The following is a 27,504-nucleotide window of genomic DNA, read 5'->3' as shown; positions in this document are numbered from 1 at the left end:
TGGTAGACACAAGTGTGCTGTGTTGCCAGCTCCTGGTTGTAACCTCATGAGCAAGTGATCTCATGCCTGACCAGGGTAGGACTTCAGTGGCAAGAGCCTTTAGGATTGAGCTCCTGAAGGCTGTTTATAAAGCAACAGTGAAACTCTGTTTGCTATGAGGGAGGACAGATTGTTTCTTTGTGGTCTATTCCAACTGAAATCAGTGGTTAAATCTGAAATTTTTGAAATCAAGTTGGTATTTTCTTATGTGACACCCAAAAGCTGAGTCTGCTACAAGTATAAACTGTGGTGGGCTGAGTGTGTTGCTGGATAAACTGGATGAATTAACAGTGGAGCAGGATCCCAGTACCCTTAGTCATAAATGTCATCTCAGTGAACTTACCAGAGTCATTCATCTGAAGGACATGAAGGTCCTTTTCGTGTTTATCAAGTGCTCCTGGGCATTTTCTGTTTTCTGGTAACATACCATTGCAGATTAGCACCCTGGAGCTATTTAACAACAAAAGACTGTTGGAATGTCATCTGCAAAAAAAGAGCAAGATCAAGTTCTAGGGCCTGCATAGTCCTCTTAAAAACATCCATGATTTAGGTAGTTCTCTTTAAAAAAATTGCCTGTTTTGCTTCTTGATGGTATATAGCACACAACTCCCATTCTTCCTCTTGGATATTTTCACCATTCAAGTGCTTACAATCTCAGGCAGTGGGTATCTGTATAAATGCAGCATTAATGGTGTCCTGTAGTGCCACAATGTTCTGAATTAGAGAGTTGGAGGGCTTTTTAACTTTGACCACATGCTTTGTGTAAATACTCCAGTAAAACATGAGCTTGCAATGAATTTTTGTTCCCTTGTCCTCCTGAAAGCCAAATGCCAAGTCATCCCTGAAGCCTGTGGCTGAGCCTCTGGTTGGGGTGATGTCCCAAAGTGCCCGTGAGGATGAGAGCCATGGGAAGAGCTGTGTGTCCTGTGCATTAGAGCTTCCCAGGGCAGGGCTGGTCTGTCCCCACGGTGGCCCTGGCAGCAGAGCCAGGTAAAAACACCCTTTTGGCACACCAGGACATGCTGGGGACACGGCCTGACAGCCTCAGAGGTGTGAAGGTGAGCTGGTGCTGCTCCTTCCTGGCCACCCATGGGTGCTGCTCCCACAGCCCTGTTTGGGTGACCTGCTCACTCTGTGTGTGGCCAGCTCCAGCTCAGCCAGGCCCTGCAGCCCAGCCAGGCTGGGTTAAAGACTCAAAAACCTCTCATTAATTACTCCTCTTGGCAGAGTTTGGTTCGCAGAGGGTCCCAGGGAGGAAAGAGGTGGGGTTGCTTCGGTCCCAAGTGTTAAAAAAACAGCTTTATTTTTAGGCCTTTTTCCATAATAAGATTTTCTCAAATGACTGCCTTCTTTTCTAAATTTGAAAAGTTCAGTCCTAAGTTCAGGGGTAGCCCTTGGGCACTGGGGTGGAAGATCCTTGTACATATTACAGAGTTATTATTGACAGAGTTTAACTGTATTGACCCTGCTCTCCTAATTCCTAAGAAATTTTCTAAATATGCTCTTTAAAATCCCTACAAAACACTGCAGATTTTGGGTAATTCCAGAGCAGGACCTGAGATTATTGCTTTATTACCTTCTTTCCTCCTATCCCTTTTCCCAGACTGACCAATGCTCTGACATTTCTTTTCCAATATATTCCAAGCAGAATGTGTGTGTTTGTCCTTCCTACAGCTTTTCCTTAGTGTTGATCCAGCACATCAGATCTGATCTGTTGATTCAGGCACTTTCCACTCCTGCTGTAATCCATTTCAGCAATGGGCTTGCCTAGGCTAAAAATAGTAAAATAATTTTTTTTTTCAGCAATTTGATAGCTTTGCCAATGGGTTCAGTGAAAACAGATGACATATTTATTCTTGTATTGACAACTGAGAATGCTCTGAAAGTCTGTAAACTTTCTACCTCTCTGACTTCTCTGCATCTCTCCTCCTCCCAGCACCCTCCATGATACAGTTTCTTGCTGCAAGATTGACTTGACTCATTTTCCCCCCACTGTCAAGCTTGCACAATTGAGGGATAAAAATCCTGCTTGAATTAGTAAGGAAAAACTGAATATTTAATTTCTGCATAGGATTCTGGGGTTGATAACTTATAGCTACTCATCATATAAATTAAGTACAGTTTGTGCTTAAGTGGTTTTTTATTAGGCACTGCTGAGATTGTTAATAGCAGGTAGGTTCTTTAGGTTTTAGATAAAGTTACTTGCTATGAAGTGATTGAAAATCAAGCGATACGTGTATCTTTAGGTAGGAAATCATTCTAAAAATTAGGAGAGATATTTTTCCTTACTTACCACCTTCCTTGGAAACAACCATATCACATTAATACTCAATATACCCAGCAAATTACCAAGGCATTTTCTTTAATTTCAATCTTTTGCTATAATGGCATATTAGATGCTTCTTTTAATGTTTAACCTTAATTCATACCAAGTTTTAGAGTTCTCTCATATGTGAATTAATAGGAAAATATTGTCCATAAAACATTGCCTGACATTTTATTTTTGGTCAGAAATTGTCACAGAACATTCATCTGAATATTGAGAGGAAATATTTACTTAGAGAAAACAATTAGGTACTTTGGGTGTCTTCCTGCCCCCTTTTCCATTTGTTTCAGGGGAAAAAAAAAAGAAATCTTAGATTAATTACAGAAATTCTCCCTAATTTTGACCAAGAAGGATGTGTGGTTGGAGGCACAGAAGTGTGCAGAGGAACTCCTCTGGGTGGTGGGGCTATTTCAGGTTGAGCTTGGCAGCATAGGAGGTTTGAATGTTGCCTGTAAAGGCCTCCCAAGAGTCATCATGAGTCACAAGATGTTCAAAGATGAAAACAGGGAAAAGCAGGAAAGAAAACAGGAAAATCAGCTTAACTGTGCCCAGCCAGCATCAGCTCTGTTCCTGTTTCTCTTGCAGCTTTTTTTGTGAAATTGCCCTAGGCTAAGGTTACCAAGTTTAGGTGCCTGGTAATGGTTATTGTGCAAAACTGAACTGTTGTTTCCTGATGCACAGACTGCCTGACAACCTTGTCCATGCTGCTCATGAGTTGGCTTGTCCAGGTGTGCAGGGGGGTGTTGTGATGCTTTAGGCCAAAACAGATACTAATGATGTCACTGTGCTGGAGAGAGACACTCAAATGGTGCAGGAATGAGCATGGAATGCGGTAGATGAAGAAATACACAGATGTTGGGGGAAGATGAATTTGTTGTTAAGGCATTGGTGCTTAGGAGAATTTAATTTTCATTCCAGCCTTAACAGGGACTTCCTGTATGACCTTTAGGAACTTATGTCTCTGTTCTCAGTCTGTAAATATGAACAATGTTTTTTTCCCATTCGTTCCCTGCCCTTTCAGTTTAGAGAGCAGAGTTGCTAAAGCAAGGACTGCTGCACTCTGTGTTTGTACAGGCCCTGGGATCTCTCTCAGTGCAGTCTCATGTCTGTGATACTACACAAAGTTGTGTGTAGGGAGAGGAAAAATGTAAAACTGCAGAGAGGATATGCATGTCACTGGTTAAGAATTTACAGAATTTAATACAGGATGATTAGAATAAACCTAATGAAAACATTGCCTGTTATAGACTAAGATTTCTGTAATTTCTGTGGACCTCTGTACCATAAGAGGCTTCTGTAAAAAAATCTGTTAGTTTAATCTCTGTTAAACTCTAATAGGACTTTTACATAAGCCGGTGTTTGGCATGCATTTGGGATGAATGCATTACCCACGAGTAGTGAACTCACAAGTGAGTTATGTGGGTAATCCCAAATGAGTGCCAATAAAACTTTTATAACACATAGCATCATTATGGAATTCGTTTATGCCACATATTTTACAGGGGGAAAAGCTATTTTGGGTCATATATTAGAGAGTTTGTAATTTTTTTTACTGATGCTGTTTTTCACATCCCTCTGCCTCTTAAGCTGAGCCAAGTGAATACCAGCAATCCTAGAAGGAAGGGAAAATTAGAACAAACACATGTTTGAAATCTCTCTGAAAATAAAGCAAGGGCCAGATTCTAATCTCCTTACTCATACCAAACATCACCGTACCCCCTGAATAGCTCCATAGATTTCTTTGGGACCATTTGTCAAGTGAAGTGCAATTTGACATGTGTGGCAATACCCAGAACTGGCTCAATCTAAACTAGCTTTTTCCATTTAAGCCCTCCAAAGCTTGCTGTCTTCAGTGGTTAGAAACACATATTTACGGTTTTTATCGCATCGAAAAGAATTCTCACACTGCTTAGAAGGGTTTTTTCAGCTCCTTTTTAGAAGAGTTGGACGATACAGAGCAGAATCCCAGCACTTTTCTAAAGCTGAGACAGAAAAGCCCTCCTAAAGGGGGGCTGGCAGACTAAGCACGCTGCTTCCCACCCGTTTGACAGGTCATGTTTGGGCAGCAAAGACTGAGGAATTTGGGCCTCCCACTCCCTCCTGCTGGGATCACAGCTTTGAGAAGGCCACCTCCTACAACTGATAGAGCACGTGCAGACCTGTTGCACTGATGTAACACCCTGTCCCCACCACTTCAGCCCATGGGCTACCATGTCCCATATCCAGTTCCCCTCCTCCTGGGAGCAGTTGTTTCACCTCAGCCTTGAATCCTCTGTCTTCCTTAGTGTAAACACAGAGCATTCGAAGAGAGAGTTTTTCTGTCTCTCTTTGTTGTTTTCTGTTGCTGTGTTAATTTTATTGCCTAGATCAAAGATCCTGAACTAGTAGGCATAAGTCAAGAGAAGAGCTTGACTTGACTTTATTGAGAGCAGGATCAGGCCATAAACACATCCTGGGTTTGTTCTTTTGTCTCACATAAAATAACTGCTCTGATAAAGTGCACTGGCTGACGATGGCTGATCAAGGATTGCTGCTTAAAGCTCCACATGTAACCTAGCTATCTTCACATTAACCTCCTGCTTTCATTTCCTTGCTTATGTTGAATAGGAAACCGTTATTGAGCTGCAGTGTTATGTTCATAGAAGCTGTTTGATTAATTGACTGTGTTTTGAACTCTTGTGACCTGAGGCTGAAATGTAGCTCAGACAAAAGTGACAGAAGCCCAGCGATGGGTTGGGAGTATAAAAGAGTGCCAGTACACTGTCCGTGGGGCAGCCCACATTCATGGTCATGTTTATCCTTGTAGAACTTGCTAAAAGTAAAGACAGATGTCCAGCTTATCTCATGTAGTCAATATCAATAATTAGCACGGATGCTGCTCGCTGCGAGTTGAGCCTACTCCTGCTGTCACTCTGTCTTTATGTATCCACAGGGAGAAAACCTGGAAGGCAGGCAAAAAAAAAAAAGTATTGCCAGAAATCCCCGTAGGCTATCTGAGAAGGAGCGGATGTGTAAAGCATTTCTTTCTGCATAAACATTTAGAAATCAAGCTCTCATAAGTCAGGGATTCACCAAATGTGGTGTGAAGAGGCAGATGAAGCCTGCCTTCTGGCATGGCAGCATTTGCTGATTGATTTGGAATGCAGAAGGACCCTTTTTATTTTTATTTTAAAATTTGAACCACATCTTAATACAAATCAGGTGAAAAATAAATTGAAAAATAGCAAGCCTGAGATTACAGATGTGCCAGCTTCATATTGTTCAGTTTAGCTGAGGTCATAGTCAAGCCCATCAAGTTCACATCGTTTAGTGTGCGGCCACTGAGGCAATATTCAAACAAAAGAAAAGCAGTCAGAATGCTGATATGCTCCTACTTTGCCAGCTGGCCTCATTCAGCTGTGCAGAGCACACTGGCTTCAGCTATGTAAGGAACTTAAATCAGAAAGGAATACAGGTTTTTAAAAGGATATGCTGTTCCAAACAGCCCATTCATTCTCCAGCTCTCTGATTTTAGATCAGTCATAAAGAGGAAATACCTCTCCTAATATGCAGTTTCGTATTCTGAAATTTAGAATGTAAGAGCTATGCTAATGACAGTACAATTAGTTTAGATGGAGGAATTTGGTCAACAGGGGACATTTGTACTCTGCCCAGTAATTAGAGAAAGCTTGAACTTCCTAGAAAGCCTACAAGTAGAATTACTGGCATCCATTCCTCCTCCATGCTGGTGATGTTACCATGCTGGTTCCCTGCACACAGGTATAGATTTATGTAGATTAATTTGGTATAGTACAGTGAATTGCCACTATGATATATATTTTAGAATTACTTCCTAGCACAGCCTAATGGCTGGAATCAAATAAAACATAAAAGTAGATTTATATAGATTGCTATATAAATCAGATAAAGCTTTATGTTACCTGGCATTGGTAATGGAAGCTTTTCCTGCAAATAATATAGAAGTTTTTCATGTAATATTTTCATTATTTCAGTGAGAGTAAAGCAACAAAAAAGAAGAAAAGAAATAAACAAGTCTATTGGGCTTAGCCACCATTAAACATCATTAACTACAATTTTGCCTGACAAGTTCTCTCATCTTGTGATGGGTGAAATGGTAGAAAAGTAGACTGAACAATTGCATAAACCCAAATGAAATATGCCCTTGTATTCTAAGTGTGCACAGTTCAGTCAGTTAAAATAGAGCAATTTATTATGCTTTAGCAGCTTGAGCTTAATCTAGTTTTAAATAGATCTCTTTTTTTTTTTTACTTCTTGCTGAGTTTTAACTGGTTTGAGAAGACACATGATATAGTGCTACACAGTCTCTGCTCTCTCTCTCTAGTTTACTTTGAAATAACTTTAATAGAGTGCTGTTGATGAAAATAGCTCACAGGAAATGTAGATGAGCTTTTACACAACAGTGAATATATTCATTTTGTTTGAAATGAGTGGATAATGGAAGAGATGAGTGCAGAGAGTGGGGAGAAAGGAGCTGGGTACAGCAGGCAGAATGGAGTGGTCTGCAGGCACCTCCTGGGGATTTGGGGACTCTCCCTGGCAGTGGTGCCTGCCCAGGGCATCCCATTTCCAGAAGCTACTCAAGGTTAATAACTCTCAGCATTTTGGGCCAGCCTATCAAATTTCTTACTGGTCAGTTTTTAATATCAAACTGCTACTGTGAACCACAGTGAACCGCTTTGCCATATTTGCCACCCATTGTCAGAATAGGTTGGAATGTTTATCAAAATCTCCTCACATGATATGAGCAAAGCTCTCACCTGCCTGCATTCAAAGCCTGCTCTGCTGTTCTTCCAGGCAGGGAGTGTGTGACCTTTACCAAGTGGAATATTTTGACTGTAGACATTTTTGTTTGATATTACGCTGTAGTTTTCCACTTATTCATTAGATCCCTCAGCCTTTGTGGGTTTTCACAGGTAATTCTGTAATTACACCAGCTGTGATAAATACTTTCTTGAAATCTTGCTTGAAGAAATTTAGCTAAGTCCCTGTGCATGTGGGAGGAAACAAGGATCTAACTTGGTGTTGATTGATACAAGCAGCTTTGCCAGACCCACAGAGTTGTGTGTTTCTCTCAGAGCCCTCAGGGATGGGAGAGGGCCATGTTTGCAGGGAATTGGGTGTGTGTAAGAAGTTCAACCACGAAATGACACCAAATTCTTGGTATAAAGGGTACTCTGGCTGGCACAATCTGCCCTAGCATTGGGATGATGGATCCTTTCACCTTCAGGTTACCAGTTCAAATTCAAGGCAGATTTGTAGGGAACAAAACTCATCACACTCTCAGAGCTGTTTGATGTCTGTGTGAAATGAAGCTCTCCCTTGGAGTCTAATGGACATGTGTCCAAATCCAGGAGCTGTAATGATAATTGGCACTCTTGGTAGTGGCATCATAGAGGCCAACAGCTCAATGGGCACAGAGGCAGAATTTCTCCTCCTTGTCCAGAGCTGGGTTAAAGCCCAGTAGGGTGTTTGTGTTACTGCTGCACAATATATGAATGTTTTTTGGGTTAAAAGGGACTGCAAACTTCAAAAGCATTTGTGTAGTCTTAAGGCTTCCAAAAAGCCCTAAGCTAACTTTTTTTAATTTAGAGAAAGAAAACAGAATTGCTAGCAGTGTTTGTTGAGCTGAAGCTTTGAGGTGTCTTGAATAAAAAAAGGAGGGAGAAAAATTATTTAATTAAAAGTCAGAGAATACTAGGAAAATCAGTAGAGAGAGACTGTGTGTACTATTCCTTCTCATGAGTGACTGTTTAAACAGACCAGATTCTCTGGTCTTTAAAATATTTTTTCCTAGAAGAAATCTGCTGTTTCCTTGAAAAATTAAAAAAAAATAATAATAAACAAAAGCCAGCACCCCCCAGCTGACTGCCTGCAGCAGCTCCATGACCATGAGTATGTATTGTGATCAGAGGCCATATATTGCTGAAACTCCTTGATGGAATGAGTTTTAATTTGGTTTACAGAAAGCTTTAGGGGATATGGCTCTCTACAAATTAGACCACAGGAGCTATAAAATGAAGGATGTCGTCTCTAATTAGAAACAGTGGAGCAGTCTGGTGTTCTTCCTAGCTGGAGCCTCGTGGGTACTCTCTCACAAGTGAGCTCTGGGCAATAGATTCCTCTCCAGTAACTATTATCTGTCTTTCTACTGGAGTTTATCTGTTATCTGATTTTCTGTCTCTGTTTCTGTACACACCTTTCCACATAGTTGTGGTAATTTCTTCACTCAGTTTTGAATGGCTGCTACAAAACAGAAGTTCATATGTTGTTCAGCGATTAGTCACCACTACCAAAGTGACTTATTTATTTTAAATACCAGGAAATGATTCTCAGACTCAGGTGAATGTAGAAGTCATTTCAGTGGGTTCCTTTTGCAGCATGCAGCTCTACCAATTCTGTTTTCTCATGCCTCTTCTGATGAAGTTAAATGAGAGTTAAAGAAAGGCATAAGAGAGACTGAAATAAATTATGCTTTATGGTAATCAAATTCAATTTCCTAGACACATTTTTTAGCAAGAGAGCATTCATCAAACTGGGAACCAAGATTTTGGACAAGAAAATAATGTTACTTAACTGGCTAGGAAAAAATGGTGCCTGGAAATCTAATAGTGGGATGTCTACAGCTTGTCATTTATGCCAAATGATAAAACCAGATTTAAGCTTAGATGCAAAAGGGCATTAGGCATAAATGCACAACAGTTAAAAATCAGCTAAAAAGGTATTTCCACAGCACATATGAAAGGAAAGCTGAGCATGGAGCTGAGCTGGGAAGTATTCAGAGGCTGTGCTAAGGCAGCTATAATTTGACTTTTTTCAGTCATCAGTAAGGGAGGACATCCAGGCTCTTAATTCATCAACATCATTTCATGTAGGCTTACATGGAGCAGGACCAACGACTCTTCCAATGAAAGCTTTAATTTACTTGTGGCATATTGTTTCCACTAGGAGCTCTTGTAGATCAATCTGAGAACAATTACTAGGTGAATAACGGGGAGGGGCGGGGGGGGAAGAGAAGTATTACTCTAAAATGTAAGTAAAAAATGGAAATTTAGAATTAGTCAAAATATTTCTTTTGCTACCCAGCTTGGGGTATTACTGAAGGAAAGGGCTGTATTTTTAAGTATGATTGCTGTTTAGATTTTGCCAGAATGTATAACTGAACATGTCTCATGACCGTCTTATTTTCATGTAGTATTTCATCCTCCAGCTTTGTAGGGGAACTTTATGCCAAGAGAACTCACTGGAGACTGAGTGACAGATCAGGCTGTTGTCCCACATTCCCTTTCTACTAAATCACAGTTTTCTTTAGATGGAAGGTGGCTATTGTGAAGCTGTCAAACTGAGGAAAGTTAAATGGGCTGAAGTGAAGGCTCCTGCTAACAATAGCAGCTATCTCTGTCAAATGAAAGCTCAGCAGACAGTTACAAGGCAATTCGGCACTGATGGGTGGTCGATTAAAAACAACAAAAGGCAAGATGAATGAAAGGGGAAAATCCCTATTACTTTGTGGTAGGAGCTAGGGGAAAACCAAAAATAAAATAAAAAGCCCACCTCACCCAACCCCGTAGCAATTGGAACAGACTTGTAGTTAGCATGACCTTCATCATCTCAGATATGGCACAATAAAACTGACAAGATTATTTTCTCTTCAAGCAGTGCTGAGGTATTTTCATTGGCAAAAATCTGGAAAAGTAAAATAAATGCAGAGTTCAAGGCAGTTGAAAAATTCTTGAATCTGATAACAGCTGGAACATAGTGCCACCAGGAAAAATAGCTTAGTTTTGTGCTAAAAAATTATGACTTGATCATTTTTTTTACAGTGTCATTTCTGAGATTTTGAAGGTTACCCTATAGACAACCAGAAGAGGATTAGAGAGAAATTATCTTTGAGCTCAAGGGAGCAGCAATTTAAATTGGATTTGAGATATAACTTTTGCATTACCTTAGGAGATGAAAGGTGGTGCTGTGCCCTGATAGTTACCCAACTGCCTGACCATATGTATCAACTGGATTAGTCTGTAGATTAGCAGCTCCTGCACCAAGTGCAAGGTGTATTGTGCAATTTCCTCTTAGTGGGACTCATCTTTTTTCAATTGAAGTGACATCAAAACTCAGCAAATGTGGGGAGGGCTTTGCAGCTTGCAAGTTAGGCATGAGGTGAATGTACACACTTGTTCCTCTGAAGATAATAGTCTAAGATTTAGACTTGTTATGGCCGCTGTGTAGAGTAAGATGAGAAAGTAGAAAAGAATAATCTTGGGGAAAAAAAGGTGTGTTATGTCCTTATAACTGTTCTGATAGAAAATCAAGTTTTGAAATTTAATGGGAGGCAAGCACCTAGACTCACTTAGAACCAATGAAATTCCCATTTATTTTCTCACAATTTAAATGTTAGGATAAAAAGGCCAGGAAAAACAAATAGGTTCTTACAGAGCCTACAGTTAGGACTTTTGTTCCTGCCAACAGTGGAGCCACGGTTCAAAGAAACTCTGAGAAAAGATGGTAATGAAGAATTTGGGGAGACATAGGTGCTTCATGAGCATAATGAACCGGTTTTTCATTCCAGCTGTGTTAGGGAAAGTTGTTCAGTACTAACAAATTGTTCCATTGAACACCCTTCTCTGACAGATGAACTAGATGTACCACGGACCAGATCAAGTCTGACAATTTTAGCATATTATTGTTCTATTATTTGTCTTTGTAAAGTCATGATGTCATTAGACTTTATCAATTAAATTAAGTTTAGTCTGAGTCATCCTTAAGTTTTGCCCTTTGAAGAAAACACTGAGTATCCATTTATCAATTTCATGTACTAATCTTCTTGTTTATTTGTCTGATAATAACGTTGAGGTACTTAAGTCAGGGACAAAGAAACCTAGTGCCAGACATTATATAAATGGTCAACAAGAAAGGCAAAAAAATGGTAGTGTGGAATTTTCTTTTTGAGAATGTTTTTAGCACTGAGGACCATACTTTGAGGTTTTTTTCAGTGGTAACATATATTTTATCTCGTAACTAATTTTGTATGAAAATAATATTAACCTGCCTCTCAGAGAATCAACCACAATGCTCCTCAAAGGCTTTGTGGTAAAGGAAGACCAGGGTGGTCTCAAGATGAATTTGGGAGAGAGATATTAAAGCAGAGAGGACAAGGGACAGTGGGCACAAACTGAAACACAGAAAGTTCCATCTGAATAGGAGGAGAAACTTCTTTAGTGTGAAGGTGACTGAGCACTGGAACAAACTGCCCAGGGAGGTTGTGGAGTCTCCCTCATGGAGATATTCAGAACCTGTCTGGATGTGATCCTGTGCAGCCTGCTCTGGGTGACCCTGCTTTAGCGCTGAACTAGGTGATCTCCAGAGGAACCTCCCCACCCCAGCCATTCTGTGGTTCTGTAAATTGGACATAAACAGTGTCTGTGAGTATCCCTAATGCAGCCATTTAAACCAGCCACAAATGTTCCTTTCTTGGTTTTTCCCAGCTTCATTCTTCCAACTCTGTAGAGGGCTCTGCAAGCCCAAATTGGCAGGGAGCTCAGAATTTACCTAGTCCTAGGGATTGTAAAGACTGGAGGGTGTGTGTACACAGGGTGTGTGTGGCTGTGGGGAAATGCTGGCTTCTCCAGAGTTACACCATTTGCAGTGATTCTAAAAAAAAATCCTCAGTTTTCAGGATGAAGAATGGTGCAACCATGTGGCACAATTTATAGGGTAAGCAAACTTTGAGTAAGAGCTAACTGTATCAGAAAACTTGTGTAACATGCACAGAAGGCACTGTTAAATTATTTCAGTGCCATAATTCAAAATGCCGAGGAAAATTCTCCTGTATTATAGCCAGAGCAAGATTGGATCTCTAGCCAAGTACATCAACGTAAATGTTCAGCTGTCTGGGGAAATACAAGTCTTACACTGTTACTTAGGGGAAAATGTGCACAGACATGGTGGAGCCCCTTATGAAACAATCCTCATTCTGTTAAACAATAGGATCAAATTTTCAATCAGGTTATCTAGCATATTGCGTTCTTCAAGCTTGCCAAGCAAAGAGAACTATCAGCATGAAGATGGATATATTTTTACAGAATTAATGATGTATGAAATCTAGAAGTGGAAACATACATTTTCATTTTATCCCTTAATTTTTCTTTTTACATTATAAGTGAAAGGAAATGCTTGGAAGTATTTGCAGTTATTCAAATCTGTTTATCTTAGAGTGATTATCAGAGCAAACAGTGTCAGGCATTGTGTTTGGATCTGAGCCTGAAAAATAGTGCTTGCAGGAGCAAGGATTATTTGCATGAGTCAGTGTTTTCAGCACTGTGCTTGGTACTTGATTTCTCTCATGCATATGCAGCGCCTTATAAATCATCCAGATTCAGAAATCATTTAAGTATTTTTTTCATTTATCCAATCTATTTATAATAGTTTTAGTCTTGCTTGCTTTTATCCTCTATATTTATGTTAGTTTTAGTATTGCTTGGATTCATCTGTTTATACATTTTTAGACTGATCAACAGAATGTTCATTTAGGGATAGAAGTGAACAGTCTTACTGAAGATTCATTTCTCTTTGAAAGTCTGTATCAGATCTGTGAGATAGCTGTGGATTCTTGATGTAGGATTTTGCAGGTAGAAAAGTGTCTTTAAGAGCTGATCACAAATTAGGGCAGTGAAAATGAAATTCACCTTCCTCAAGATCCCCTTATTTTTGCTTTCTGTGGGGATTTTTACTGATGATCATCACTGAACTACCCTGTGTACCAGGCATGGTCCAGCATATTTTTTGTAAAGGTGTAGTGCCTTTGCAGCTTGGAAAGAGCTGCTCAGCTCTCCCATGCACACACAAGCCCCTGGTATTTGCTCGTCTTCCTGTGGCCAGCCCCTGTCTTTATTCACTGTGCAGCATCAGCAGGCCAATACAGAGACTTGGATTCCTGCTTGGAATTCTGCTCTGCTAATGCACACCCCTGAAATTCTGTAAGTCAGGCACTAAGCTTACAGCATTCTTTAAAAACCTGATGTGGCAAATTTTTCTTTCCTCCATCTGCACAAAGACTGTTTCTGAAGCTAAAGCTCCCATTCTCCATAACATGCCATGAAAGCCATGTCACAACTCACTGTGTTGCCTTTTCAATACCTTCAGCTGGAAGACGTCCTTCAACCAGTCTTTATTAAACATCTTGAGTCTTCCTTTTGAACAAGTAAAGAACTCCTTTACACTTTTATTAAGTAGTTGTTCATTTGCACAGAAATGAGGGAGCCAGACCCACTTACAGGGTCATATGCACTGTAGAACATTGGATAGATGAGCCAGTCCTGTGTGATTTCATTCCTTGTTGAACAAATTTCTTTAATATATTTACTGGCATGATTTTTTAAAGTCACCTTTGCAAGTTGTGGTAGAATTATCAATCATTGTTTAACTGTGTGCTAAGTTCCTGTAGCCTTTGTGTGTAAATATGCCAACTGAAGGCTTGTTTACCAGAGAAAATACTGGTGCTCTGGCTAGGAGACAGTTTTAATCAAATATGGTTGGAGTAAGCAGGTGTTTTTCATGTGGAATGTATTGGAAATGAGTATGTATCACAGAAATGGCTCTTGGACTATATATTGCTCTAGATAAATAGCAGAACCCAAAATTATATCAGCCATTGCAGTTTATCAGAGGGAAAATAGTAAAAGCTTTGTGCACACTGTCAGAATTGAACACACTAAAAAAGGTGGGTACTCATTTTTATTCTTCACAAATTCTAAGAATGCACATTTTATACTGGCATTTTTAGAAACTATTAGTCACTCCCTGTGTTTTTTGTGGACCCATACTTTCCTTTGTTCTTGTCTTTCTTTTCTCTCTTTTTTCCCCTCTCTTTTTGCTTCAATGATACATCATACTCTGGACTTGCCAAACAGAGATGTGTGTTGTACTGAAGAGTCACTGGGAAGTGAGGGAGACACAAGGTGAAGGAGATTGCACTTTTCTAAGGCAGAAGGAAATCCCAGTAGTATGAGTGTTTTTAAGGCAAAAATACCAACTCACCAGCTCGAAACAGAAGGATTCTGCTTTCTGTGATTTTTTTGCAACTTCCTGTTACACTGTTAAAATATTTGACCCAGTTCTGATCCCATTCTGTTGGAAGTATTGTTTGCTAGCAGAATTGAAGCTCAATAGAGAGGTGAAGTTACTGGAAATACCAGAATATTATTTGTGCTAAACATGCCAATTCCCATAAAATTTGGCAGCAGGTTTCTCCCTCCTCCCAAAGTTCTTGTCTCAGTTTTAATGAAACACAAAATGCCTGTCAACAGAGCAGTTGTTATAATGCTCTTAGGTAGCAACTTAATATCTTAGTAGCCTTGAAGAGCTTTTTATATGTAGACATTAATGGATGGCTGGATAAAGAAATTCTTCTACTGAAAGAATTAATTTTGCTTAATCCTTTTGAAATTAAGAGATGATACGGAGAGATGAGTAATGAAGTGCACTCTCTAATTGTGAGGTACCTAATAGAAAACCACAGGGGTTACCTCTCTCTCACCATCTGTAATTACACTAATTACTGATATGGTGCCAGGAACACTAAGGCAGGCTGCATGTGACAACACACGATGGAGTGTGTCCTAGCAAGCCATCGTTCTCCATCAGTGGCCAGGAGGAGGCTGACCATGTCAGCAGGATAATGAGTGCCTTTCTTGTGCCAGGGAAGAGAACAGTCACCTCTACTGCTCACAGGTTGTTTCACAATGAAAACACAAAACTTGACTTCAGTCCTTCCTGAGGGGAGGTGATTTAAGGCCAGAGGCCGAGGAGCTGATCTATACCTTAAGCAAATGAGCCCTATTGAGGCCACTGAATCTGTTTTAATGAGCAGAAGTTACTTCTGTGAGTAACAGTTTGCAAGACTGACTTCATCATTGACAAAAGTGTAATGAAAGAAAATGGTGGATGAGGAGAAGGGAAAATTAATAAATTATATTTAAGTATGTATAAAATTGCTGGACAAATGGTCCTGACTATTAAGGTAAATGGTGCTTGTAAATTCCATTTAATCTTCTGAGATTTTCTTTTACCATAACTCTTACAGTATCTCAGAGAAAATAATGTAAGGATGACTTGCACATTTCAGAAAAAGAATGAATATAAGGTTTCAAGATTTATTGATGGGATGTTTTAAAACAAAAGATATTCTTTTTTCCTTTGGAATTACTCTACCGTTTATTTTCATTTCCTCAGTTTTTTGTTCACTGTATTATGAATTTCTCTGGGGAAATCTATTGTTAGATGTTTTCACACACATAGGCCCCCTTCTTCCCCCTTGATAAATGATAAAATTGTGCTCCAGTGTGTGCAACACATTCTTGAAATACATCTGAATTCCATTATACAGTTTGTCATTTGCATGATACCTTTTGAGTTACCACTCTTGGAGAAGCCTTATATACTACAGAGAAATGCACTAGGAAAATGAAAAACAAGTTGGGTATGAAGTCCATGGGGTAAACCAGCAGAGATTGTGTTGAACTGATGGCCTTATTTCCATGCAAGTTCAGGGGCAGAAAAGGTGCATCTCAGTGCTAGTCACTATTTGCATGGACCGTGTTCCCTCTGCAGGAATATTGCTGCAAGCAGGAGTGACAAGGCCTTCCTAACTCAGGCTGCAGTGTACTACCTTTTTCACCCAAAGTCATTTATTAGATTCCTGCCTGTTCTGGATTAAGTCTTAATAAGTTTCACAAGTTTGACACTTGCTCTAACAGTCTAAGCTCTCTCTGTAATATCAGATGGAATAACTAGTTGTACCACAGAAATCTTAGAAATGTATTCCCAGATATTCCCCAATATTTTACCAGAGACAAACCTGACAAGAAAAGAATGGCATGTGCATATGTCTGGTTAACACCACTTCCTGTCCTCCTTCCTGTGCAGAATCAACACCTGTGTTTTCTGTGATGTGACTCAGATGGGATATGCATTTTGTACAGATTTGGTTTGACATGAGGGAGTTAATTTTCTGGGCAGTTTAGGATTAGGGAATTGTCCAGTATTCCCTTGGCTGTCTGCTTGCAACACCCTCTTCCCTTTCCTCCATCCTTTTCATTCCTACAAGGCTTTTTTCACATTGAAGTGAGCCCCAGTGCAGTGGTGAACTGATCCCAGAGCAAATTAGACATGCAGAACCTTATCCTATCCATGCTGCCTTTTAAACACCTTCTCCTTAAGGAAGCTGTATCGCCAAACATGTTGCTATAAACACAGCAGATTCCCATCCCAGCCCTCCACAACTAGAGCAGGAAGAAATGCAGCTTTCCCAGAAGCCTACCAGCAATCAGGAATCAGGACCTTATTCATTTGTTAAAAGCATTTAAATACATTATACATTAAACAAGAAAAAAAAAAGGATGCAGTGAAAATCCTCCTTTAATACATTCAGAATCTTCTGTAAAAGTAACTGAAATGGAGTAATACTGTGAGTAATACTGTGGCAGTGCTTTTTCAGGGAGTGAATTATCTCATGTCTCCAAATCCTCACCTGCTTGTTGAGAGGATCCCAAATCAGCAGGTCTGGTGTGCACAAAACATCCACTGAACTCAAAAGTCAGGATGGGCTACAAGTCCCATTTCAGTGTTCATGTTCTTACTATTTCTAGTGTGACTTTTACAGAACCCATCCTAATAAAGCCCTTATTCAGCCATTTGTCTAGCTAAATTTGTAATGTAGGAACAATCTGCTTTGGGAGCAAATTCATCCCTGAAGGAAGTGGGTATTGTAGTCAGTCAATGAGATTGCCCCTACTTACACCACAGATAAATGTGTTGCTTTGTCCCAACACTTCTGCTTTGCAATAATTTCACATTCCAAATTACAAACCTCTGAAAATTGTAGATTATAATAAATGTGCTGACACAACTTCAACTGTAATAGTAAATGGCATTGCTCTAATAATGAAATAAAAAATCCTACTTAATCCTATTCCTTCCCTAAAGTGGTGTTTTGCATTAGCTATGGATGAAAAGACAAACAAGTACATGTATATTCAATAATAATGTCAGCTGGGTCAGAGAAGAATAGGAAATAAAATGAATTCATAACACCCCTGGAGGTAGCTTTCTGATACAGGCAGTTTTCTCTTTGATTTGCCCTCATTGGCAGCATTCATTGTAATTTTACCATAGCCTCCAAATTGGCCTTTATTAATAGCTGTCCTGATCTTAATAACAAACACACTCCTAATCTCCAGTCTGGGTGCTTCTGAGGTGAACAATTACATAGAGCAGAATAGATCATATGGGTATCTAGAGGCACCTCTCACTCAAGAGTGCCTAATTTCACCTTCAGACCATCCAGACAGTGTTTTGGAGAGCTGTAGATACAGAGCTCTTCTGTGTCTAGGCTTTGAAGCTAAAATACCTTTCTAGATATGATCGTGAAATAGTCACCTTGAATTAAGGTTGCTGGCAATCTTATAAAGTCCTTATTGAGCTTTGAGTGCAATCAGATGGTACTTGCTTATAAATGAGAGTTAATGGAAACATTAAACAGTACAAGCTACTGTGACCCATGTCTTCAGAATATTAAGCACATTTTAAAATTGTGGAACACCAGCTATTCCTTTGTGTTCTGTAAAATATTACTTTTTCTAACCAATATTCTCTGGGAGCAGGTTATTTGAATTGTTCAGCATTCTACATTTGCATGTACTGTGTATTTCTAATTTATTTCCTCACTTATCTGGCCACCATATATTTCTGGTTGATACTATACTCAGCTTCTTTTTAATTATTCCATCTGCCAGAAGAGTGTGATGCATTTTAGAAGCTGGTTGGTTTTGTTGTTTAAGCTTTGAGTTTTGGAACTGGATGGGATGACATATTCTTCATTTAGCAGAATGGGCTAAGAAGAATTACATACCCCAAGTGATAAGCTTGGAACTGCTAAAGAAATGCCAAAATCCAATTTTTTCCTCTCTCTAGTTGTCTAAACATCTATTAGTCTCTTGAAGGGAAGTCATAAATCCTGCAAATTTAGTTTCTCTGAAACCAACTCTAACAGTTGTCCTTCCTACTAATCATGTTTTATATCAATTTTATATTTTTCAATATTCAATAAACATGTCTTGTGCTTACTGTACTTGTTAGAAAGTATCTGCAGTATAGGCTGTATGAGGACAGTTATTAATCAGCCATTTCAGATGGCTGTAGGGTTAGTTTAGTAAGTGTATCCATTTATCTTTTTTATGTTTTCTTCTTTGTTCTTTCCATTTATCCAATATGGAATTTCTTTTGTCCTTTTTGGTTTATTTCTACCAGGGTATGTCAAAATGGAATTTAACATTTAAAAAATGAAAAAAAAAAAACAAAACACAACAAACAAACAAAAAAAAAACCAAAACCCAAACCACCCAATAGCTGAAAGAAAGAAAACATACCACCCTTTGGGTTTCATTCATGAGAAGATCTTTGCATTATATCCACTTAAATCTGCGTTAAAAAATAACAATAGAATGCATTATCTAGCAGTGATTCTTTAAAGCAGTGGATAATTTACACATTAAAGTGAAATGTAGGTTTAAAAGCAGGAGTGTAGGATTGAATTAGAGTGAAGAGTCAGAATGATATAGTCCTGTATGAAAATGGTCTCGGTTTCCTGGGGGTATTGTCCTTCTGGTGTAATGAGACTTGCAGATAACAATCAGGGACTGTGGATAGATCAAGGCACAGCGATACATTGAGAATGGCACAGCAAGTAATGGCTCTGGGGAAACAAATGAATGTGTCTGCTAGATAAACAGCATTAAAAGTTTCTGTTCATCGCCAAAGTCCAGGCCTCTAAAGATTAATAATCCCTGAAAAATTGAGTGTTGGGTTTGAATGGCAAGGTTTTGGTAGCAGGGGGGCTGCAGGGGTGGAAGCTGGAAGCTTCCCCCATTTCCAGCAGAGCCAATGCCAACCTCCAGGATGGACCATGGACCTGCCACCGCCCAGGCTGAGCCCAGCACTGACAGTGGCAGTGCCTCAGGCATAACAGATTATAGAAAGGGAAAAAACTGCTGTGCAACAGCAGCTGCGAGAGGAGTAGGAGTCTGTGAGAGGAGCAGCCCTGCAGACAGGCAGCTCAGTGCAGAAGGAGGGGCAGGAGGGGCTCCAGGTGGAGCTCCCCCTGCAGCCCCTGGTGCTGCCATGGAGAGGCAGCTGTGCCCTGCAGCACAGGGGGGTCCTGGCAGCAGGGATGTGCCCAAAGGAGGCTGTGACCCCATGGGAAGGCTGTGCTGGTGTCCTGGTAGAGAGAGAAGCCCATGCTAGAGCAGGTTTGCTGCCAGAACTTGTGACCCCATGGGGGACCCACACCGGAGCAGCCTGTGCCTGGAGGATGTAGCCACAGAGGGAATGCACTCTGGAACAGTTCCTGAAGAGCTGCAGGCTGTAGGAAGGCCAAGTTGAAGAAGTTCATGAGGGGTCCTGCAGGAGGGACCCATGCTGGAAGAAGAGGGGAAGCATGGGAGGAGTCCTCCTGAGGAGGAAGAACCTGCAGAGACAATGTGCAGTGAACTGACCATAACCCCCATTCCCCTGCACCACTGTGAGGGGGGAGGCAGAGAAAATTGTCAGTGAAGTCCAGCCCAGGAAGAAGGGAAGGATAGGGGAAGGTGTTTTATCATTTGGTTTTATTTCTCATTGTCCTACTCTGATTTCATTGGCAATACTTTGAATTGATTTCCCCAAATCGAGTCTGCTTTGCCCATGACAGTAATTGCTAAGTGATCTCTCCCTGTCCTTTTCTCAACCCACAAGCCTGCTGTTACATTTTCTCTCCTGTCCAGATGAAAAGAGGAGAGATAGAGCAGCTTTGGTGGGCACATGGCATCCAGACAAGGTCAACCCCTCACAAATACTAACTTTTAGAAGATTTTTTTTCTTTTAATCCATGCTGCAGTTGTACTTTTATGGGTTCACATATTGCAGGGAGGCACTGGCCATTTATCAGGATGCTAATGACTGGTAGTTATGTGTCCAGGTACTTTGTAACCACTGGGTTGCCCGACAACAGAGGTCACTGGAAGACAGATGACTCACAAACCAGTTTAAAGATCTCCTTCACTTTTTCTTTTTAAGGGCACCATCAGGGCTTCAAATATTCTAAAATTTCCACGCTGGGATTATTGTCCCCTCTTTAAAATTCCGTGTGTCAGGAGGCTTCCATGATTTACTGGTAGTCTTCAAACAAAAAAGCCCCTTCCTAACAGAACATCCATTGATTGCTAGAGTTATTTAAAGGCTAACAATAAAAAATCATAGACTTCAGGCCCCATCAAGGCAAAAAGGAAACAATAATTGCAATTTGCAAGCCTCCTGCCGTGGGTAAAGCAGCTGGGGCTGGCAGAAAGGAAGATCTGAGATTTTAATGGCTGCTGCAGCAGGTCAGGGGAGATGTGCCAATTCATTCCTACGTCATCCCCTGATAAGACAATTTGTCAAGGTGAAAAGATGGGTGTGAGGTAGAAGTGTGCCCAGATGACTATCACCTCAGATAAAAGGATGAATATATGGGAAGCTATACAGGAGCTTATTTGGTGACTGCTCGTCTCTCTAGACGGGTAGAGAGATCCCCAAATGAGAGACCTTTTCTGTCTGTCTAGCACCAAATAACATGGTTTCTTACCCCATGTGTTTTCCTGTACCCAAGTCTTGGATTGAAAGAAGTCATCTGAGTGTTAATACAGTAATTTGCAATTCAACTCTTTTGCCAAAGGAAGGGAAGGAAGCATAGGGACAGCCACATCTTGAAGCTTCCTTCCCCTTTAACCAAGGGCAGTGAGATTTCCCTGTATTAAAATATAAATAAATAATCAAAAATGGGGGTATGAACTGGCAGGTTCCCAGCTTGGAAAATGTTTGGTCTGCCTTTGGACACTAACAACTGTGAGGTCCCATCAAACCTCAAACAAGCACCTCCTCCTCTTGCTATTATCCACTCTGCATTCTCAGTTTGATAAGGTACTGGAAAGGAAATTGGTGGTGCCCCAAACTGGGAATGAAACATGGACAACTTTTTCTTGGAGCTGAATTTCTCTTCTGATTTAGAAACACTTGCAGGTGTATATGGACTAATCCCTGTGAGACAATGTGGAAATAAAAGAGGACATGAAAGAGCAGCTGACTGCCAAACTTTATGATGGATGAGTCTGAAAGTCATTTGTTCTACCCTAGAATCACAAAGAATCACTAATACATACATATGTGGACTTTACTTACCTCAGGTCTGATTTTGCTGTTGTTGAACTGAGTTTTCCCTTTGACTTTGCTGAGGTGTAGATTTGGCCCACTGTACATAAAGTTAATTCATTAAATGTAAATCTGTATTGTTTCTCTTTTTTTTTCAGAATGCTTGAGGATGATCTAAAACTCAGCAGTGATGAAGATGATAATGAACAGGTAAATACATCTAATATACATGCATAGACCATTTAAACTAACAAAGTTATTTCATTGGTTGGATCTGTTTGTGTGTTGACATACTATATTTGCATGAAAAGCATTTTGGTGTGCTGCAGAATCCATTAGCTTAAACCTTGTTTGCCTCCTCATTAGAGGAAACAATCTCAAACAGGAATGTATTTCAGTTTTGCTGGTTAACTTTGTGAAGTGGATTAAACTAAGCTAAAATATGACTTATTAACCTTTGAATTAGAGACACAGAGCATCACCCAGGAGCAGCCAATGTGTTCTGAGTCTCTGTCCTCCACTGTACCAAGCTAACTGTGGAGCAGCCTCCCCTTGCTTTGCACCCATTTTCTGTATTGATGAGCTTTTTGGAAGTGCGTGTAAGAGGACCACATAAGAGCACCAACACAACTGCAGAGTTTGTTTGCACTTTGCAATCCATTTATACAAGCCCACACAAGAAAATTTGATCTGTAAGTTTTTGTTCCAGTCAGAGAGTAAAGGGTTGGGAGTCCACAGTAATCCAGTGACTCCCATTTGTGAAAGGGAAAGCCCTCAGCATGTGGCTCTAAATCAATACTGAAAGTTTCTCCACGTACTTGGGATATTAATGAATAATCATTTTCAGAAAACTGGCTCATGTCATTCTCTATCCTTCCCACTTTATAAATATTTATGTATAATCCTGGGAAAGAAAGCTAGTGAAATTCATATTTCAACATTCTTATCAGAAAAAAAATGAAACTTTGTGTTAAATTCCTCCTTCATTTTATTTTATATGTGCAATAGACTCAAATGTTTAAATGTCTGCAATAGAGAGGAAGGTAATGCTATAATTCAACCTAAGATCATCTGTTCAGTCTGGGAAATGTTAATTATAGGCCAATCATTCTTTCTTATTTATTTTTAAACCACCTAAATGTTCTCCTTCAGCCTACCTCATCCATCCTTAGGGTCATGCCAGGAAAGATTTACCTTCTGGTGAAAGTTGACCCCTTAGTCATACAAGTCAGTATTTTTTAGCACTGGCAAGACTTGCAATGTCTTCTCAAGCCAAAGGGTCAAAATCCTTGTGCAATGCAGTGTTGTGCAAACATGGTGACTGATGACACCATCAGCTTTGCAAATTTGCCCAAATGATCCTGTAAAATGACATTGTGATCCTGAGATGCCTAAAATACAGAAATGGAAATATATTCTCAGGTAGCAGTTACTGTTGTTTTCCCACAATAACAGTTTTCTAGTGACTTAAGTAGAATTTACAGAGTTTATACTGCTAGGCTGAAATCCCTTATCACTGGTGAATGGAGAAGCAGAGACCTGGCCCAGTGTTTGCTGACATCAAATGAAAAGCCCTGACTGACTTGAGCAGATGTCATCTCTGATGTTAGCCCCGAGCAGGAGAGAGCCCAGTGCACAGAGGGGTCCTGACAGCTCTGGAGCCCTCGCTGCTGTCAGTGTGGGACGTGCCTCTCACCAAGCAGCATCCTGAGGGTGAGCAGTGTCCCTGCTGCCAGGCCAGGCCTGCAGCCTGGGCCCTTCTGTGGTGGGGACGTGGAGCTGCAGGAAGCCTCAGACTGCTCCAAAGCTCCTCGTGTCTTCCCAGAATGCATTCACAGCATGGGCTGCAGCCAAAGAGAGCACCACAGGGACCATTCATGGAGTTTCTCAACATTTTGTACTACTTAGAATTTTTTTTGATTTTTTTTCTCATATAATCATTTCATTTAGAAAGTATCTTCTAAGATCAAGTCAAACTCTTAAATAGGCACTACCAAGCCCACCACTGACAGCCCAATCTGATGTCACCTATTAACTGACCTGTATCCTTAGGGATTCCAAACAAAGCAACTGGACACAACTGCACAGTAAGAACATTTCTTAAATGCCCTGCACTTCAAAGGAACCTTCAGCTCTCCTGTGTACCCCACATATGTATGGTTGCATCTCTTCTATTTGTTTTACAAATAAAGTATAGACAAAATTATACAGCTCACTCGGGAGTTATACATTCCTCATTCAGGAATTTGGGTTTCCTGAATTAATGACTGTGTCTACCTTTATATTTTTGTCAGGCTAAGGCCTTGCAATGCTGAGCAGCAGGACCCTGGTGCATCTCTCATTCATTACACTTTAGTAGCCTCTGCCACATCTCTTTAAGGAGGGGATTGGAAATTGGAAGAAAGGTTGATCTGGCCCACTGGTCAGACACATAAACAACAAAAAAGTAACTTCAAGGGCTTTTTCAACATAAATATTTTGCAGTCAAGTGACCGCTGTTATTCAGGTGTACACATGTGCTCAGTCTGGCAGGGAGAGAAAAGATTAAAACTCTGGCTTAAAACCATTCTAGAAGTTTATGCAGCATTTCTATAAGGAAATGGAATCATTGTCTTTACAGTCTTTATGATTTTTTTCTGCTATAAGCCTGCAGCCAGTGTGAAGCATGAGCTCTGGCATTTACTCGCTTTTATTCAAAAAACCCCAACACAGTATGTAAAAATCAAGTTTGTTTCCTTTATTTCTGCTCTAATTTTAAGGAAATCAAAATTCTTTGGAACAGTGGTCAGCAGGGAGCCCTAGGGTTTCTCCTCTGAGAATTGCTATGGACTCTTCAATTCTTACAGGACAGTAGTGACACTGATCCATAACTGTAGTTGGAAAGCAACTTCTAGTGAAAGTCTGTAGAATGTGGGGAGAGTTTGATCTATCAGCCCATGTTCTGAGACTAGCAGTAGTCCATTTGTCAAGGTGGAAGATTGTTAGAAACATGGCTGCAAGAAACAAAGCTCTTCTGTTTGCTCCCTCACTCCTGTGAACGAGCACCCTTATTTATTGTATTTACTCATGGGGCTGTGGGCCTTTACTGTTTCAGGTGTTACAGATCTCCTTCCTTTTCTCCCCTCTGCTGAGGAGGAGCACAGCCACACAATAGCTCCAGTCAGTCATGTAACTGAGAAGTTGAGCTTCATTTCTGGATAGGATAGGAACTAGCAGGTTGAAGTCAATGAGAGGTATTTATTCTACAGATAGCGTCAGCAAGGCTGTTACTGATTGTGCTCCCCAGTTTTGGCATTCCCTTTTCAAATAGAACTTTGAATAACTGGAAATTGCTCCTAAAAGTTATAAACATGATTTGGAAAACCCTCCTTAATGTAAGTGTTATGTTTATTTTGGTTAAGGCACACATGATGATGGCCTAGCAACATATCACCAAGAAAATGCTGAAGGAGACTATACGCTTTAATTTCACCCCAGAGGGCTTAAGAGGCTTCAGCAACTGAGAGCTGACTGCAAATTCAACCTCCTTGTGTCAAAGTGCTGCAAATTGCATGGAAACTTTGTGGATTCTTTTCCTTTTAGCCTTCTGGCAGCTGTGGGCTTGATGCAGAAGTGGTTGAGTGAATTTCTTTGGGCTGCAACCTGCAGGAAGCCCAGTGAGATGTTCATTGTGGGTGCCTTCAGATTTCAAATGTAGAGTTAAAGTACCCTAGAGATATGGAGAAGTTTGAGAAAGGAGTTTGTTTTGTGAGGATGAGTGTTTGGGCTATTTTTGAGATTTCTAGGGCTAAAGCAATGCCTAGGGCTGTCACAACTAGGGCAGTTATTTTAATGGAGAGAGGTATGGTTGTCGGAGGGGTTTTTGTGGGGATGATAAATGAGGTGATGAGGAATCCTGCTAGGATGCTTCCTAGTGCAAGGCGAGTGCATTGCCATTTTTTGGACCATGTAGGTCATTGCAGTAGAGCGTGGGGCAAGTTACAAGGACTGCACCCCAAACTCCTGTCAGCACCTTCTGGTGCAGCAGTGAGGGGCTGCATTTACCCACACATGGAAACACAAACCTGCACCTACACCTGGAAACACAACCTGCACCTCCACCTGTAAACACACCCACAGTGCAGACACTGTGGAGCTGGCCATGTGACACATGCTTTGTCCCATAGACAAAATGCTGATTCTCACGTCTCATTGTGGGTGATTTGGGATTAAAGACACACAGAAAACGATGGGTTAGATCTGGAATCAATTTTCATTTACAGCTGAGAAGCAGTTATTGATGCTGTGCTCACAGTTCAATAAAAGATCTAAAGATATAGACCTTGTGTTTCTCTTTCAATATAAGCAGCATAATCAGTGTCAAATGTTTTTACAAAGAAAATTGTATTGACAGTTTTATTAAAATTGCTGTCTTTAAAGTTTTAAGTTATCCACAATTTGACCTACTTGAATGGTTTTTTAATACATACGCTGACCAACCCAATAGATTTTTATGTCACATATTTATAATATCAGGTACACATCTGTTAAATGTACTATTTGAGAGGTACTGTAACATGTAAGCATCGCTTGGATTGTGAACTCTCTTGGTGTTGTCAATTGGCACAGGCATCAGTATTGCATTCAGTATGGCCCAGGATGTTCAGACTGGCTGCAAGAGGTACAATCAAGGCAAATGACAGACATGCTATTAGTAAACCAGGAGATGACAAGGCATTTCAGAGATGCTAATGTTAACACTCTTCTCTGAGGAAGGACACAGCTTTTTAGATGGCTTTATTACTCTGTTAAAAAAGTACATCAGAAATTAGGAAGAGTAGTGAAGATTTTTAATTAGTAGCTCAGTTCAGCTGAAAGAGCTTAGATAAAACACAGGTTAGTATTTTTGTTCTCTAAAACACCTCTGTATAATTCAAATAAGCTTTGAGCTCAAAGGCATCCAAATGAATTGTGCCTGGATACAGTATTTTAAGTAGCTGTGGTGCACCCAATTTTCTTTAACCAGCTCCTCTTTGTTCTTCTGCCTAAGGAATAGTCCTGTTAACCTTTTAAATGTGTACTTAATTTAAAGCACATTGCTAGTGTTATGTGTGTTTTTGGACCAAAGAAACTTTGATACTAGTTACAGACCTGCTCCATTTTCAGTATTTCATGTATATAGTGGTTTTGGCAGAACAAATCAATAAGATATTTTTCTTTTCTACTTGATTTTTTTTTCTTCTCCCCTTAGTGATTGCCACTTTTCTGAAAACCTTAGAAACACAAGACATGCATGTAGTCCATGGCCCTACTCTATTGTTTGGATTTTACATAAAAATAATTATTTTTCACTAGGTTAGTATTAGATAATTAAATTCAAAATGTTTTCCTTTTTAGCTGAGCCTTAAAAGATAATCAGCCATAGGCTGCGCTTTATATTCTTATAATACATGCTGAGCTTTCAAGGCCTTTATTCAAGTTCAATTTTTTAGAATTTATGAAGTTCTGAGGCATAATATGCCTTCATTGTATCATGTAAACGTTTTTTAAAGTGCAACAGTGATCACTTTCCTTGTAACAATAGATATCCTTACCTGTTGTATTTTGTCCCATTTTTTAGCTGGGTCCTGAACAAGCTGTTTACCTCCCCAAGGTTTCTCTACATTTCCATTTACTTTGTTATCAGCAGAAAGGCTGAAGAACAGCTCTTCAGTAATGACATCAATACTGCACACACAGTGAGAGAGGTCATCTTGTCAAAGCTATAGAAAAATCAGATGGATTAGGAAGAAACTAGGTGCAAAATAACTTTGATAGAGTCTTTTAATGTAAACAGTTTATCTGTCATTGGGTTCCATTGAAATCCCAGAGTGGTGCAGCATCAGTTGTAGCCACAGCAGTGTATGTTTGATAAAGAACACACA

The 27,504-nt window shown here is 40.1% G+C and overlaps 1 protein-coding gene across 1 annotated transcript in view; it reads left to right on the top strand.

The window, feature by feature from the left end:
- Positions 1-27,504, top strand: part of AFF2 (AF4/FMR2 family member 2) — a 239,960-nt gene that overhangs the window by 129,292 nt on the left and 83,164 nt on the right. Inside the window, exon 7 of the mRNA XM_031056018.1 lies at positions 21,760-21,811. Coding sequence (XP_030911878.1) covers positions 21,760-21,811 — 52 coding nt within the window. The remainder of the gene's footprint in view (positions 1-21,759; positions 21,812-27,504) is intronic.

Source organism: Geospiza fortis, unplaced genomic scaffold (assembly GCF_000277835.1).
Source record: "Geospiza fortis unplaced genomic scaffold, GeoFor_1.0 scaffold157, whole genome shotgun sequence".
Classification (NCBI taxonomy): domain Eukaryota; kingdom Metazoa; phylum Chordata; class Aves; order Passeriformes; family Thraupidae; genus Geospiza; species Geospiza fortis.
Note: the sequence above shows the minus strand (reverse complement) of the source record. Positions and strands in the feature narration are given on the sequence as shown.